Source organism: Ambystoma mexicanum, chromosome 11 (genome assembly GCF_040938575.1).
Source record: "Ambystoma mexicanum isolate Mex_15411 chromosome 11, UKY_AmexF1_1, whole genome shotgun sequence".
Classification (NCBI taxonomy): domain Eukaryota; kingdom Metazoa; phylum Chordata; class Amphibia; order Caudata; family Ambystomatidae; genus Ambystoma; species Ambystoma mexicanum.
Window position 1 is genome coordinate 925,915,493 of NC_090934.1, and position 15,206 is coordinate 925,930,698.

General features: G+C 46.5%; 1 protein-coding gene across 1 annotated transcript in view; it reads right to left on the bottom strand.

Moving 5' to 3' along the window:
* Positions 1-367: 367 nt before the first annotated feature.
* The window catches only part of CD151 (CD151 molecule (Raph blood group)), a 194,507-nt gene continuing 179,668 nt past the window's right edge, over positions 368-15,206 (bottom strand). The window contains exon 8 of the mRNA XM_069624019.1: positions 368-3,489. Coding sequence (XP_069480120.1) covers positions 3,430-3,489 — 60 coding nt within the window. The 3' untranslated portion in view covers positions 368-3,429. The remainder of the gene's footprint in view (positions 3,490-15,206) is intronic.

The window sequence follows — 15,206 nt, forward strand, 5'->3', positions numbered from 1 at the left end:
AGTGAATGGCTAGCAATTGGTGCCTTACCTGCAGACTGAACAGAATTGTCTCAGGAGCATAGCTCAGGGGCGACGCGCAAGACGCCGCTGAGCAACACAGGTTCGATCCCTGTGTCCGCGCTTAGAAACCTCTGGGTATTAAGCGCTTTATAAATAACCCATTACAATGGCAAGTTAACGCATCACATTTCTTGACCCCCTGCCTTTTCAAGCTGTGACCGTGACTGCTCCCCACCCCTATACTCACACTGGCTCCTGGGCAGTGCAAAGGATCCAGGAGCACACAAAAAGAAACATTGCATTGACTGAACATCACCCTCCCAAATCTCAAACCCACCTTACTCAACCAGAGAGACAGAAGCCACTCAAAGGTCCAAATCATTTTATTTGCATGGCATTGCAATCTAGGCTTATAAACACAATTACAGAAATACTGCATTGAATGGGGAGGCATTTAGCCCTCAGGGAAGGGAAAGGGTTAGAATCATTACTCTACACTTATTTTTAATACAGACAAAATGGACGCAATTCACTTTTTCCTAGATACACAACACTTTAGACCAGGAGTCTGGACATTCTGCTCACCAGATGTTTTGAACTACAACTCCTGCCAGCCCTAATCAGCACAGTCAATGGTGAGAGATCATGGGAGCTGTAGTCGCAAACATCTAGAGAGCCACCTGTCGCAGACTCCCGGTTTAGATTGTCCAATCGACTGCAGAAATATTTCGTTTGGAGCACATTCCGGGTGGAAACGTACACGTCCAAAGTAGAGCGACTCGGATGACGCTACCTTGAATGTACGGTGTACCAGTCAGAAGCAACTCTATAAAGAGCGTGATGCCCAAACACAGGGCAGACTTTTCGTTTTACACGTGTGAAACGGTGATTAGCAACTGTGATTGTACAAACCCGAGGGAGTAGCTCGCTTGGCACCCTAAGGGTTCCCTCTTTTTGTGAATAAATACAGACCATGTGAACAACCCCAAACACAAAGCAATGACAGACTTCAAATAATTAAAAAAAGAAAGTTAAAAAAGGCGGATGTCCTTTTCCACGTGAGGCACTTCAGTAGTATATACAAGTAAAATATCTCTGGCTGCAGTTAATAGGCTTTATACTCAGTAGTTTTACACAACTCCTTGTCACCGAGCAGGGTTAGCTGTGTGGCACTCACTTTGAAATGTTTGGATGAAGGCACCAAATAGTGGCCACATTAGAGAGCGTGAAATGCGTTAGCTTCACTCTTACACTGCAGGTGCCCCTGTACCCCCATTCATCCTCCCTCTCTCGTTGGGGATGGCAATATGGCACACTGGTTCAATCCCCTGCCTTCATAACAGGCCACAGGTTCACGCTGGCAGGTTGTGGGCAAGAACCTAGAACGACACGTTGCATAACACAATGCGGCACTCAAGTGTTGTGCAGGCAAGCGGTAGCAGCTGGCTTGAGGAAAAAAAAAAAAGGTTGCTGGGTATCTGAAATTGTGCCCACTACAGGAAACATGGGCGTAATTGTACAGGGGGACAAGGGCGTTTGTACCACCCCCCCTTCCCCCAACTTTCATGGCACACTATTTTGTCCCCATTCATTTTGCTGGATCACTTTTCCTTCAGATGTCATACCCCCCCCCAACATTTTCAGCAAAGTTACTCCACTGCCAGGAGACCAGAATGATCCCCCCCACACACACACACACACACACGTCGTAAGGTTATTTGGGTGACAATTGACAGGACGCCCACAAAGGTCTTAAGGGTTTGCTTGGGGCAGAAGACAAGGTTGTAACTACAAGTCGTATACATTAGGGACACCTTTGTGTTGTATGCCCACCCTCCCCCCCCACACACACACACACACGCTTGAACATTGACACACAAGTGTCCAGAGGCTTGAAATGCAGAGTGCTGCTCTGACAAATGTCTGGCATCTACGTTATAAGTGTGCGCTAGAAATATATTTAATTGTATCCTACAAGATTGTCATTGTTGAAACTAATCTTAGGGGGCACAGCAACAGGTGTGCCCTGCACCATGCCATGGTGTCCAGACGTCGACCGTCTGCCACACAAAGTCCATGGTACTTCAGGTGTCCCCCGCACAGCACTCTCCATGCAACAGGCAGAGCCCCCACAGTAGTGGTGTTCACACTTTACTTTGCTGAGCCCCCCTTGAGTAAAATGATTGCAGAGCCACAGTTTGAAGACCACTGCTATACAGTGACAGAAGACTAGGTGCAGTGGCGAGAATGAACAGTGAGAGGTGGGCGCAATGGGCAGAATGATATAAGCGGAGTCTGCCCGATATGCATTACTGGCGCTCCCCAAGCCAACGTGAATCCGCAGAAACAGGGCCCAGGGGTCATTTCATGGATTGCCGAAGAGACCCACCCCCGCTGCACTTTCTAACTGCAGAGTCGATCCCGCTGCACTTAGTCGCCACTCGCTGCACTTTCTAACAGCAGAGTCGCCACTCGCTATGCTTTCTAACTGCAGAGTCGCCACTCGCTGCGCTTTCTAACAGCAGAGTTGCTTCCTGCTGCAATTTCTAACTGCAGAGCCGCCCCCGCTTGCTGCAATTTCTAACTGCAGAGCCACCCCTGCTGCAATTTCTAACTGCAGGGCCTCCCCTGCTGCACTTTCTAACTGCAGAGTTGCATGGCTGTGTCACCAAAGGCATTTCGGGGAGTCAGATAAACCAAAGCCACACTTGAAGTCCCCAAGAGGCCTATTTCTGCATCAGCACATTGTATTGTCAAAAAGTGATAGGTGAGTGGGAGGGCACTTCATTGCAACTTGGAGACTTAACCCAGGATGGGAGACGCACCGTCAGATTCATCTAAACACACCAAATAGACACACACACACACACGTCGGGGGGACGTTGAAAATAGTTTCCAGCGACAGAGCAGCCATTTGGCTATCGTGGAACTTTGGTGGCAGACATTTTCTTCATGCCCGACATCACTCAAGGAGGGGAAAGAACTCATTGAAATAGGTTCACATGATTAAAAGTAAAGCCATTTTGGTTGGTTGGCATCTTCACAGGGACGAGCAAGCACCCTACCATGCCCAATCCATGTACATGATCCACTGTTGTACCACTATCAGATCTGAAGGAATAGGGCCTGGTCTGTAGAGCTGGCTGGCTTGCCCGGTCTGGGAAGCAATGGGATGGAGCAGCGAGTTCCCAGCATAACAGTAGCCCATCATTAGGCGCCCACCTGCTTCTTCTTACATGAGTCCGCGTATTGCGTCCTGCCAGGGCCTGGGAACAGGATTCTCCGGTCTCCAGCAGGGCATTGGTTTTGCATAGTAAACTCGAGGGATTAGAGGAGGCAAAGGGCAGTCCGGCCTTCAGTACGACGAGGCCGGGTGGGAAGAAGAAGAAAGGAGGCAGAGGGTGGGGACGCTGCAGTGTCTGTGGAGCTTTAGTAGGGTTCCGACTTGAGGCTCTTGTACAGGCAGCACGTGAAGATCATGCCAAAAATCTAGGGAGCAAAAAAAGAAAATGGAGGTTAGGGTAATAATAATAATGTCAAACACACCTGAATGGGAAACCATAGTCTCTGACCAGCAAAAGGTTTCTCAGCAAAAATTGGCTTCTTGGCTCCACCTGACCTGCCACCACACTTCCATGAAAAGCAGTACACAATCGATTTACTTACCCTCCCCATTCTAACGGAACCCTCCCCCACAACACACTCGCCTCAGCATTTTTTTTTAAATCGGTTTTTGCATGACTTTGCAATGGCAAAGTGCAGTGTCATTCACCACATCATTCGGCCTATAGAGGGAACCTCATCAGCCCTGACTGAGGCTGAAGAGAAGGATTTGCACTTAATGTTTTTATTTGTTTATTAAATACAACAGGCCAGGTTCTCAAAGCCTTTTTTGGTGCAAGTGATTATATGTGCTTGTGCACATCATCAGTGGCTCAAAAAATAGATGTGCCCAATGCTCAAAGGGCATGTATATTTGCCCATTATGGATGCTCGCATTCAAATGCCCCTTTCCACCTTTGCGCAAATAAGGGGGTGCATCAGTGCATTTTGAAAATTGCACTTTGTATCCAAAAAAGGGATGCACTGAAAACAAGGGCACTCCCCTGCTTCTGATTGGCAAAGGCAAAGAGACGGGGGCAGTACAAGGCAATTTCTATCTCGTTCATGCTTTTTTTTTTTTCAAAAAGTGCAACAGCAGCAATGTAAACCAATGCGGTCCCACTTGTATTTCTAGCCGTGGAAAAGGGATAGAAATAGCTTTTCTCGCCCATCAGATTTCATGCACTGTGATTGGTCCTTTAGTGGCCTGCCATTGTGGAATGCACTCGCCGCACCCACTCGGGATCTGGGGCCTGTAATACAGAAGTGACCGGGGTGCACACCCAAAACTGACACATGCAAGGAGGCTAGATAGTGCCTCTTTTGCACTGCTGCCCAGCCCCACAGAAAACTAGTGCAAAAGGAAAAACATAAAAAAAAATAAAAAAAATACTTATCCCTCTATGCTTTTTTATTTGCACTTGGAAATTTGGCACAATGGATCTGTTTTGCATCTGTTTGGCAAAACTGGCCCCAATAAGCTTCTGCGGCCGTTCTAACCCTTCCTCAATATTCTTTCCATCATTGGCCTGGGACCCCATCTGTTGCAATGGCGTTTTCCTCATTTCGACACCAGTCGCCCTTACCCTTGCTGTACTTTCTCAAAGGACTTCAATGGTGTTCCGGCCCCAACCTTTCCCTAGAGCCCCCACTCCTCCCCAGTGTTGTACACATGAATGGTACTTTGTATTCCCATTTGTCTTGCCTTCCTCATATTGCACAACGATTATCCGGTCCACAATTGAAGTTCCATCCTAGTATTGCGTCCTTTTACAGACACCCGTTTTTCCGATGGGTGTTTTGCCACGGCAGTTTTGCTAAACATTTTCATTGACATTTTTTTTTTGGGCGGGGTGGGAAAGGGTAAATAAAGGTTTGGGTGGAGGGAAATAAAAACATTTTTTTAAAGGGGCTTGGGGGGAACCCCCCCCAAAAATAATTAAAAAAAAACTAACTTTTTCAGCAAAACTCCCGCGGAAAAACACTCGCAAAAAAATTCCATCCTTTTACCCTAGACTGTTCCAGTCAGAAAAGCAGCCACATGCGCGGACTCATTTACTTATAGAGCGAGGCAGTCAGCGAGTCATGAAAGATCACAGTGGGCTTTCCTTCAGTGCCCCCAGAAGAGCACAGAGGTGGCCATTAAGAAAGATCCAGTTGACCCTCAAGCAGGCCCACCTCATCATATATGGCAGACAATCCAGAGGATCCCTTTTTGGGCCAGCCTAGCGCCCGACTGCTCAAGCATATGCATGAGTAACAACTGCTGCCCATCACTGGCTGGGGGGGGGGGGGGGTGAGCACATGCTGAAAAGGCAGGAGGAGTGCATTAGAAAGATGCAGACTTCCGGGGGCTGCTTATTTGCAGAAAAGGGCTCATCCTGGATGGCGGAAGCAACTGTGGCAGCGTCGGCTCCAGACAGCATATAGACATCACTAGAACTTAGTAAAAATAGCAACAGCAGAGTCGGGACACTCCAAGAGTTTTGGATCCATGTTTTCCAGACTACACTGCCCCCTCCATTTGTGTCAATCATATACAAAGCCAACGGCTGCATCCCTGCCGGATATTTCAACATTTAGAATCGAGCAGATGTCTTCCCCATTCCTCAAAAGTGTTACTCAGACCAAACTGGGCCCAAAACAATTCAAAAGGTGATTTAGACACAAACAAGATAATGTGAAACAGAACTATTGGTGGCATGCAGGATTTTGAATTAAAAGCAAACAAGCCTGCATCCTCAATGCATACACTAAATATTACAAGAGAGGCCTGCACACCACCCACACTGGAATCTGGATGCGGTGGTGGCCGAAGGTGACTGACAGCAGGCGGCCATGGCAGCAGGCGCTGGAGCAGTCTGCGGAAAGAGGACAAGCTCCGACTGCTGAAACGCCTCCAGGTCACCCAGGGAAGAGGTTCATGGACCGTAAGTTTAATTTCCTTCAGGAGGGGAGTCTGTTCCTCCTCCGTCTAGGGATCCAGAAACTGGGTCCTTTGTCGTCATCCCTTGGAGTTGGAAGTAGTGTCTTTAGAGGAGGGCTTACACTCCTAGATCTGGCTGGCTCCCGAACGGGGGGCGGGGGCTGCAGATGTGGCGCTCAAGAGGTTTCCCCCATCCCCTTTTCTCGTTGCGACCCACCGTCGAAAGCCTTTGGCTGTGTTGGCTGGCAGGATTCATAGGCCTCAGTGCTATGGAGCCGTCCAAGACACCAGACAGTGCTGGCATTCATCCGCCCACCTCATCGGCCTCTTGCACTCCCTCCAAAGCTTAAATCCTGAAACCTCCAGGGGAGACCGAACGCATTCAGCGTACCAGCATACCTGGTGCACGGAAACCAGGAGCTGAGGTATGTGGGCCTACTGCTCAGCACACCAGACAGTTGGTGAGTATATATGTGTATTATATTTCACATATTCTAAATCTAGGCACAGAGACAAAATTATTTCCTATGAATCACATGATTTTTGTTTTTGTTTTATGCATATTTAGTGAAGACAGACTCATCAAATCCATCCTATCTGAATGTGAGTAACTGGAAGGAGGGCCCTAAGACAAGCCTGCACACAGAACACACAGTCGGCGAAAGCATGGTCCGCTGTCTAGGGACGCTGCGCGGCGCCCAGGGGGACAGGAAGAGCAATGGGCCGCTAAGGAGGAACAGGTTCGGCGAGAGGATGGGTGTGGAGTGGCGCAGGCTAGGTAATGCCAGAGTTATGACACTCCTCTGGCAATTGGAGGAATCATTGAGTGGATGTTCTCCTTCCTGCTGTGCAGGACCCAACAGGTGCACATGAGGTCCCCAAACGTGTGTGTAAGCCCTGTCACTTAAAGGGGTGCCACAATGATTGGTCCGCCGCACAGGTTGTTCGGAGGCATGGACTGCAACACCACTGGCATGCTGAGGAAACCCATGTGTAGCTCAATTGAAGCCATGAGCTAGCACTAGGTTCCCTTTGAACATGCTTGATTGAAGACCATTTGGACGGAAACAAACTGGCTGAAACTGGAGACATACGGGAGATCACTGTGGAGTCAGAGAGACCCATGGGTCTAGGCCAAGTGGGGCTAAGCTGCCAAAAACGGATTTAGCGCAAACACCCCATGGAAAACAAGTTCACAAACCTGACGTCCTGTTTGGTGACAGTTTATTTTATTTATAGTTTATACAGCACTTCTACACATATGAAGTGCTTCAAAGCACTTCAAGGCGGGAAGGGAACAAGAGAATACAATAATCATTCTTAGGCCTTGAAGATTCCGAATGATCTAAACAGAAAAAGAAGACTAGAATACTAGGCCCGACAACATTTCTTCTAGTGTAAGTGCATGAAGTGTTACAGTTGCAACCAAGCTCGGGGAGGGGGAAGACAAGAAACGGGGGCGGGGAGAGCGGCGGGGAACAGGACAGACAATTAACTGGTCCTATTACATTTAGGTAATGCATACGTACATACAGAGGTGTGGGGAACGGGGTGGGAGTGGGAACGAGTCCGGTCCGGCGGGGTCCTGGGATTAAGTGCAAAGAGGTTGACCGGCTGATGGAGCGTAAGCTGAAAGTGCAGTAATGCTGATCAAAGTGCAGCGGTTGTGGCGTGTGAGAGCAGGTTACCACAGTGGTCTAGGCTGGGCACTTCCAGCTCAGGCTTCTCAGGAGGTTTGGACCACTTTGTGTCACCTACAACTCGGGAATCAAATGCATTCTCTGGTATTGATGCAGCTGGACTACGTAAAGCGGCACAGGAAATCCAGCTGGCGCTAAGCTTGCTTGCGTTTTGCGCACGTTACTCCAATCATGCACACTCTGCACTGGCTACCCATTATTTTGTGTGAAATACAAGTCGTCTGTCACTACTTTTAGAGCACTGCAGGCAGGAGCAGGTTATTTGGTTCATCGTGGTGGCACATCTACTAGAAACCTCTCCCAACCTTATGTCCTAAGAGGAAGGGTCCAATGTTGGGAGTAGGTTCCATCTGGGGCGAACTGGTCTGCTCCCTGCACTAAAATACACAGTGATCGTGTCCCTTTACTGGCTTCACAATAAGACCAACATTTTTATGTTTGGCTGTTTTTTCCATCTTGACGTAGAGGTTAGATGTTGTTCCATCCATTCAATTTATGGATAGTTCTGTTGCCTCATCACATGGGGACAGATTTCGGCTTCATTCAAACTTACAAGGATGAGGTGTTGTGGAGAACGCTACACGCAGGCTGGTGCCGGGGCCCCAGCCAATTCCGTCCTGCCTCACGCTGCAGCAGTTGCCATCTTCTGCAAACATATGTCTGCATATGCAATCCAAAGCCATGTGACCCGCTTAGTGGGTGACCCTCTTCATATATATGGCTCTCTTCCAATGATCGAGGTCTGCCAAGGGGCTAGCAGGGGGGCAGCGGAAGAACTGCCGAGGAGACAAGAGATGCCCCGTTTCCCAATTCTTCCCAGATTTAGTTAGGGCAAGCAGTAGAATGATCTTACAGTCCCTCAAAAGGACCTACGCGGGAAGTAATACAAGACCAAAAATATTTCTGAGGAGATTTTGGGAAGACCGCAGCATCAGAGTAGCGACGAAACAGAGGCGAGATAAATACACAACAAAAATGTTCTCCTGTCATAGTATTCAAAACCAATTATTTTGTGGAGTTGTAAAAAAAAAAAAAATAAAAATAAATAATAAGTATTAGAATGTAGCCCCGGTTCGAAGTGCTGCTCTTGAAATGGAGGACTTGAACACGCAAGGTAAGCCCAGGCCTCCAGCTGCACACTATACTCATCTCAGCCAGTCTGTGTCAATGGCGCCTTCTTCCTCCAAGCCTCTCCACCTTGGGTGTAGCGAGTGTGTGTTTTAAACCATGTGACCCATGTGTACATGCCATATTTGCAGAGTTACATGCCAGGCTCCAGATGATAATGTAAAGTAGCGGTATCTTATTATCTTATCTGGGAAGTTGGGAATACAAGGATTTTTAGGTAGTAAACATCTAGTTCTTGTTCCCAACTGGCGTTCATATGCCATCTCTGTATCTGGCATGGGCCCACGTTGCGGACGGCATGGTTCATGTCACTGGTCTGAACACATCGCCCCAGGAGTGCAGGTGGCGTAAAGGGTCGGCCACATGCTTACCCATTTTTTTTCTTCTAAATTTGGATTAGTTACCTGATTTTAATGGCGTAAGAGAGAGACAGAAACACTGCTTGTCCCGGAGACCTGGGGTTCTGCTCATTTGTACTTTTTCCAAATCAAAGGCGGCACCTGTGCTGATTTGTAAATGGTGGATCATATGATGTGCGGGCTGCGTTTATACCACTACACGCACCTTTGTCGTGCCACCCTCACGCCGTAAGTGAGCGTGTACTTCCAGGGGGTTTGCACTAAAAGATCGAATATGAAATGCCGGATGCAAGTGTTGGTCGCATTCGCATAGGGAAAAAAGACCCGAACTGGGTGTCCCCGCTCCCCTAGTTCGGTATTTTCGTGTTCGGGGGCGTCCCCCGCATACATGGAAGAGAAAGTGGGGACGATTGCGCTATTTCCGAAGAGCTCGAATTGCAAAATGCGGCAAAGTGGGCTTTGCTATTTTGTAATTCGAGCTTTTCGGAATTTGCAATTACAAAGGTACATCCTTTCCAGGTGCACAGCTGCATAGTTTGCATTTGCCCATCTGCTCCGGGAGCATTTTCCGAATGTACTGAACTTGACAGTAACTTTCAGGACCAAGCCAGACTAAGGGTGCAAAGTGCAATATTGTAATTTGCACACGCAGGGCCTGAGCCCAGATTAAGGCGCCTGCCCCTCTCTCACGATAGGCTGGCTAATCCGCAGCTAGTTCATACTGCAAGAGAAAAGCCATTGGACACCCTATGTATGACATCCTCCAGTCATGACAAGCAATTTGCTTTGACAGAGTAGCGAGCAGGCGAAGCAACTGCGCACACCCTTTTCCCACACGGGTTAAGGATTTCCCCGCTATGGTCTGGTGGCAGCCACTCAGTTTTGATCAGGGAACTGCCTCGTTACTGTTGGAGTCTGGGTTGCGGAAAGGGGCCTGCGGCATAAAAGAAGGGATTCCAGGGACGTCTTTGCATGACTTATCAGGTATACAAAAGCTTCCCTTATGCTAGCGGCATAAGGGTGGTATCCTTGGCAAGCTCTTAAGTTTTCCTATAGGAGAATGGCTATATACAGGTTTCATTTGAAGCACTTCAGCTTCACAGCCTTTCTTGCATGTGAAACCTACAGGATAAAATTCTCAAGTAAAAATGGTGGATAGTTCGGTAACCGGACGGATAACTGAGCGAGGTGGGAGGGACCCATTGTCAGATTCAGGTTTTTGCAAGCTAAAACCATTTCAATATTTGCATTATTTATTTATTTTTTTAAACAGATTAGTTTAGTTTATGGAGGATTTTAATAACCACACTTTTGGGGCTCCCACTCCTTGATGTAGGCGCTCGCCAACTCCTCGGTGTTGGCGCACTTCAATAGCTTCACTACAGTCGACCAGACGACCCGTGAGCCTGCTTTTCCACAAACCCTCGTACCCCTAGGGGAAATACATCCTAGTGTGGCTATGTTTGAGACACTGCATAGGTTAAGTTCCTGTGGACCTGTAATTGGTCCTTGGTTCCGTTTTATTGATGGCGGCCTTTTTATTTTTTTTAATTCAGAATGTTCTTTAAATAGGATCACTGCTGGCAGGTGGGCATATGTGAAGGAGGTCAGACTATTTTCTTTTAGGAGCAATGACAAATGTACAACTATGCGGCGCAGTCCTTCTGAGCATGTGTAACTTCCATTTGTCTGAGGTAGCCCAGGCCAAAATTGTTTGGGGAAGAAGCGGTCACGGGCAGAGTCACAACCAGTGATGACATTCAGTATTTGCGATTTTTGGAGCACCACCCCAAGTATTCGTATGTACTTCTTTTCGGATCACATTGAGCAGTTACTCCTCAGGCCCCTAACCTTCCCGCACAACCTTTGCATTCACCGCCAACAAGGCTGGAGTCTACGATCAAGAAACCCACCCATTCCTTCCAGATTTCCTTGGGAAAGGCCAGACTCTTGGTCACCTTGGGAGTTTGGTTTATGGCATTACCTTCAATAAGTTCTTCATTAACTCCCTCCTTCCCAGGCAGCTTTCCTAACTTCTCAGGCACCTCTTGATGGCCCAGGCTTGCACAGAACTAGGTCATTGGATGGAATGGCACAAATGCATGCAATCATATTTTCAGCGGTGTCAGATGTAATGGAAAAAGCTCGGAACAGCTTTGGCTGCTCTCCACCCAGTACAGGGCTAGGGATGGAGGTCTAATGAGGGAGACAGCCACCTCCCAAACGGCTTTCAGAACTTGTGTCTTTTTTGGTGGCCCATCATGGGCTGGATTTTCTATTCAGATATTTAATTGCAATCTGTGCAAAACGGCAAGTTTAAAGAAAGTCCCTTTACTGGTTTTACTGGTCAGTGGCACAGTAACGACGCCTCTGGCTGCTTAAGGTTGTAGATCAGCTCCGGTACATGTACTTGCTCCGGCACTATCCAGACCATGGCAATCTGCATAGACCACTTTCCAATTTCTCATTAAGGCTCCAAGCCGTTGTTCAACAGCATTAGTCCCACGTAGCATCACTTCCCCCTGGTCCCGGCCTTCTGGACCTTTTCATCTCTGGAGTGGCTTCCCATCCCCCCGATTGAGAGACGATTTCACTAACGATCACAGCAACTGTGCTCAATGTTCTGAGCTAAATGCATGGCATGCCGCACCATGGCATGGCAACTTCCAATTAAACCAGGTTCGCCGGCATCAGTGCATACTGCCAGGAGTGCTGGGTAGTGCTCTTGCTCTCTTCCACCGTTCCCCCATTGTCTGACAGCAGTCAAAAACAGGACTTGGGAGGACAGGCACTCCAAAAGGAGTATTATTTGTTCAAGCTAATTTTCCAGTGGGATGATCTACTCTAAGAAGCACAGTGGAGGAGGCCTGTAAATGACAATGGGCTTCATTACAAGTTTGGCGGTATTCTGGTGGTAAATCTGCAAGAGTACCACCAGATACTGTTACCGCCACTTTGTCCAGAGTAATTACCGTCAGATTACGAGCGATGGCATCGCAGTATTAGTTGGCATTTATGGAGTCTATAGGACTTCATGGGGATTTCGGAGGAATTGCGACCATTATTGGCAATAAGGCGGCAGAATTACCTTCAACATTTTGCTGGAGGTTTTTCCTCCGCCTCACCACAAAGTTGTAGTACGGGGCTGCGGTAATGAGGGGGTAATGCAGTGGTAATGAATGAAGTTACCACTGCATTACTGCCATTTTTACCCACACAGCCATACTTTTAATGAGGTCCAATATGTAGTCCGGTGGTAACAGCTTACAGCATCGTAAATCCGATTCAAGGGGTGATGGTGTCTTTTCTGGAGCACTCGAGACCTTGAATCGGTGGGAAACGTTCCTGCATGATACTTCCGCTACCTAAAGCTACTGAAACAAATAAAGGTGAACTCAACCTCTACGCTAAAGCACATGTATACATCGAGGCAGGCTACAAATATCTTAAACTCGATCAGTACATTCATTAACTGGTACTGCCTGCTTTCCAGGCATTTTGACTTTAGAAGCAGTCAGGGAAACAAAGAAAGCACCCCCAGCAAGAGTTACTTCAACACGACACTCTAGCCCATGTTAACACAACATGAAAGCCAAAACGTGGACCCAAGCCTTCAATTCTGCAAATAATACAGGTTTAACACTGCACCTAAAGGAAGCTCATGCTAAAACTGCCCCAGTTCAACCAAGTTTTACAATTAAAATGTTTACCTTCTAAAAAAAACAACACAGCTGTATAAATATAGCTAAATGAAACCACATATAACATGTCTGTGTAATTGACTGATTAATTAGATTAGGAAAATATATGGATGGATTGATAGAGCGATCTCATACTGGGTTTATGAAGCAACAATACGGTTATGACAATATTAGAAGTTTGTTGGACATTTTAAGTTTACCAGATTCAGAGGTTAAGGAAATGTTGTTGATTATTTTAGACGCCGAGAAGGCCTTCGATAGGGTAACTGGAGTTTTTTAAATTATACACTGTTGAAATTGGGCTTCGGACCATTGTTTATTAATGCAATTAAAGCATTACAAACTGATATAAAGGCTAAAGTGTGGTTGAATGAGGGTTTCGCAGCATCGTTTAATCTATATAGGGGTACTCGGCAGAGATGTCCCTCGTCTCCCTTGTTTAATTTGGTGTTGGAGCCTTTATTAGCATATATTAGGCAGCATTGGGGAGTTTGGGGTTTGTGTATAGGTGATGGTGAGGTAAAGACATTGGCTTATGCTGATGATGTAGTGGTTATTCTGAAGAACCCGGTTTGAGGGGGGGTCGACTTCTAAAAGACATTTATGAGGAAGTAGGAAGATTATCAGGTTACCAGATCAACTGGGGGAAGACTGTGGTATTTCCAGTTAAGCATTCACCAGGGGACGAACCATCATTAGATTGGAATTGTAAATGGGAAAATTCACGTGTGAAATATTTAGGTGTTCACATTGTTCGGGATATAAAGAAAATGATGCAATATAATGTAGATAGCATTACTGAGATCAGACAAAAAGATTAGAAAATGGGGACACAAAAATATGACCATTTGGGCTAAAGTTAACACGATTAAAATGCTCTTATTGCCTAAGATTCTGTATGTGATTCAATCACTGCCGCTACACTTCCAAAAGTGGGTGATTGGGCGTATTTAACGGGTGTTCCAAATATTTTTATGGGGTGAAGGGAAGAGGGCTTGAATTCCAAGGTATATCATGGTCAAAGGTGTAAAAGACGGAGGCTTTGGATACCCAAGTTTGAGGAACTATGTTAATGGTTTTTTGTTAAAGAAGGTGCTTAACTATTCTTACAGGGAGCGGGATCGGATGCCACGGTGGGTACAAACCGAATTGCAGAAGTTTTCATCGTATTACCTAAATAGTCTATATTGCTTTGGGAAGCTACCTGGGAGAATTTGGGGTTTAAAGACTATTTTGGCAACTAAAGATGCTCTGACTTCCTGAATAGTTGATAGCAGACAAGCCGTATTTCTGTATGAAGAGGCCTCCCTTTGGTATAATCCGGGGCTGCAAATTAATAACAAGGTACTGCATTGGAGGAGCTGGATTAGTAGAAGCATTTGGGATGATGGAAGAGTGGTTCCGTTTGAAAATTTGGTTGAGAAATGTGGTCTACAATTTAGGGAGTTGGTAAATTTAATTGCCGAGAGGGTTCAGATGATGAACGCCCCACTTTCAAAGAAACCTGAGATCTTCGCTGTGTTGACTAGTGGATCACAGTCTGTTTCGAATATTTTGAGATGCATACAGCCGGAAAAGAAGTGGATCGATTCCTGGGAGAGATTAAGTTTGCTGTGGTCGAGGATTTGGTTAGTGAACTTACACAGGAGAAATGGGATAAGATATGGAAAGCTCCGATAAAGGCTAAAGCAGATTTGCAGCTACGCTTTATAGATCAAAGAATAGTGGGAAGAATTTATTGGACCCCGATGCGTATGTGTGCTTTGGGAATGATTGATTATGACAACTGTTATGGGATTGTGAAAGGGTGACATTTTTGGAAGGATGTACTTGACAGAATCTAACAAGTCTGGAAAATTGCTTACCCCACGTAACCCTTTAACTGTCATTTTACAGTTACATGGTTGTGGACATAGTATGAACTGGATGGCATCAAATTGGATTAATAAAGTGCTATTGGTGGCAAAGAAGCAAATATTAAAGGTCTGGAAGACAAGGAAGAAACCAACAATAAAGGACTGGATTTTAGACGTGCAGGTCTTGTCAAGACATGAGAAAACTATGTTTTATAGGCAGCATAAGGGTGATCTTTATGATGAACTATGGGGGAGCTTCACTGATCTTTATGGGTGATCCTGGATTGTATGGTAATACATTGGGGTTGCCTTTGATTTTATTTATTGGGTTGGGGGTGGGTGGGTATGTTTGTTGCTTGTCTGTGTGGTGTTCTGTTTGTGGTTGTCGGATTCTTACTTGTTGGTTATATTTTGGGCTGATTTATCCTTAATTA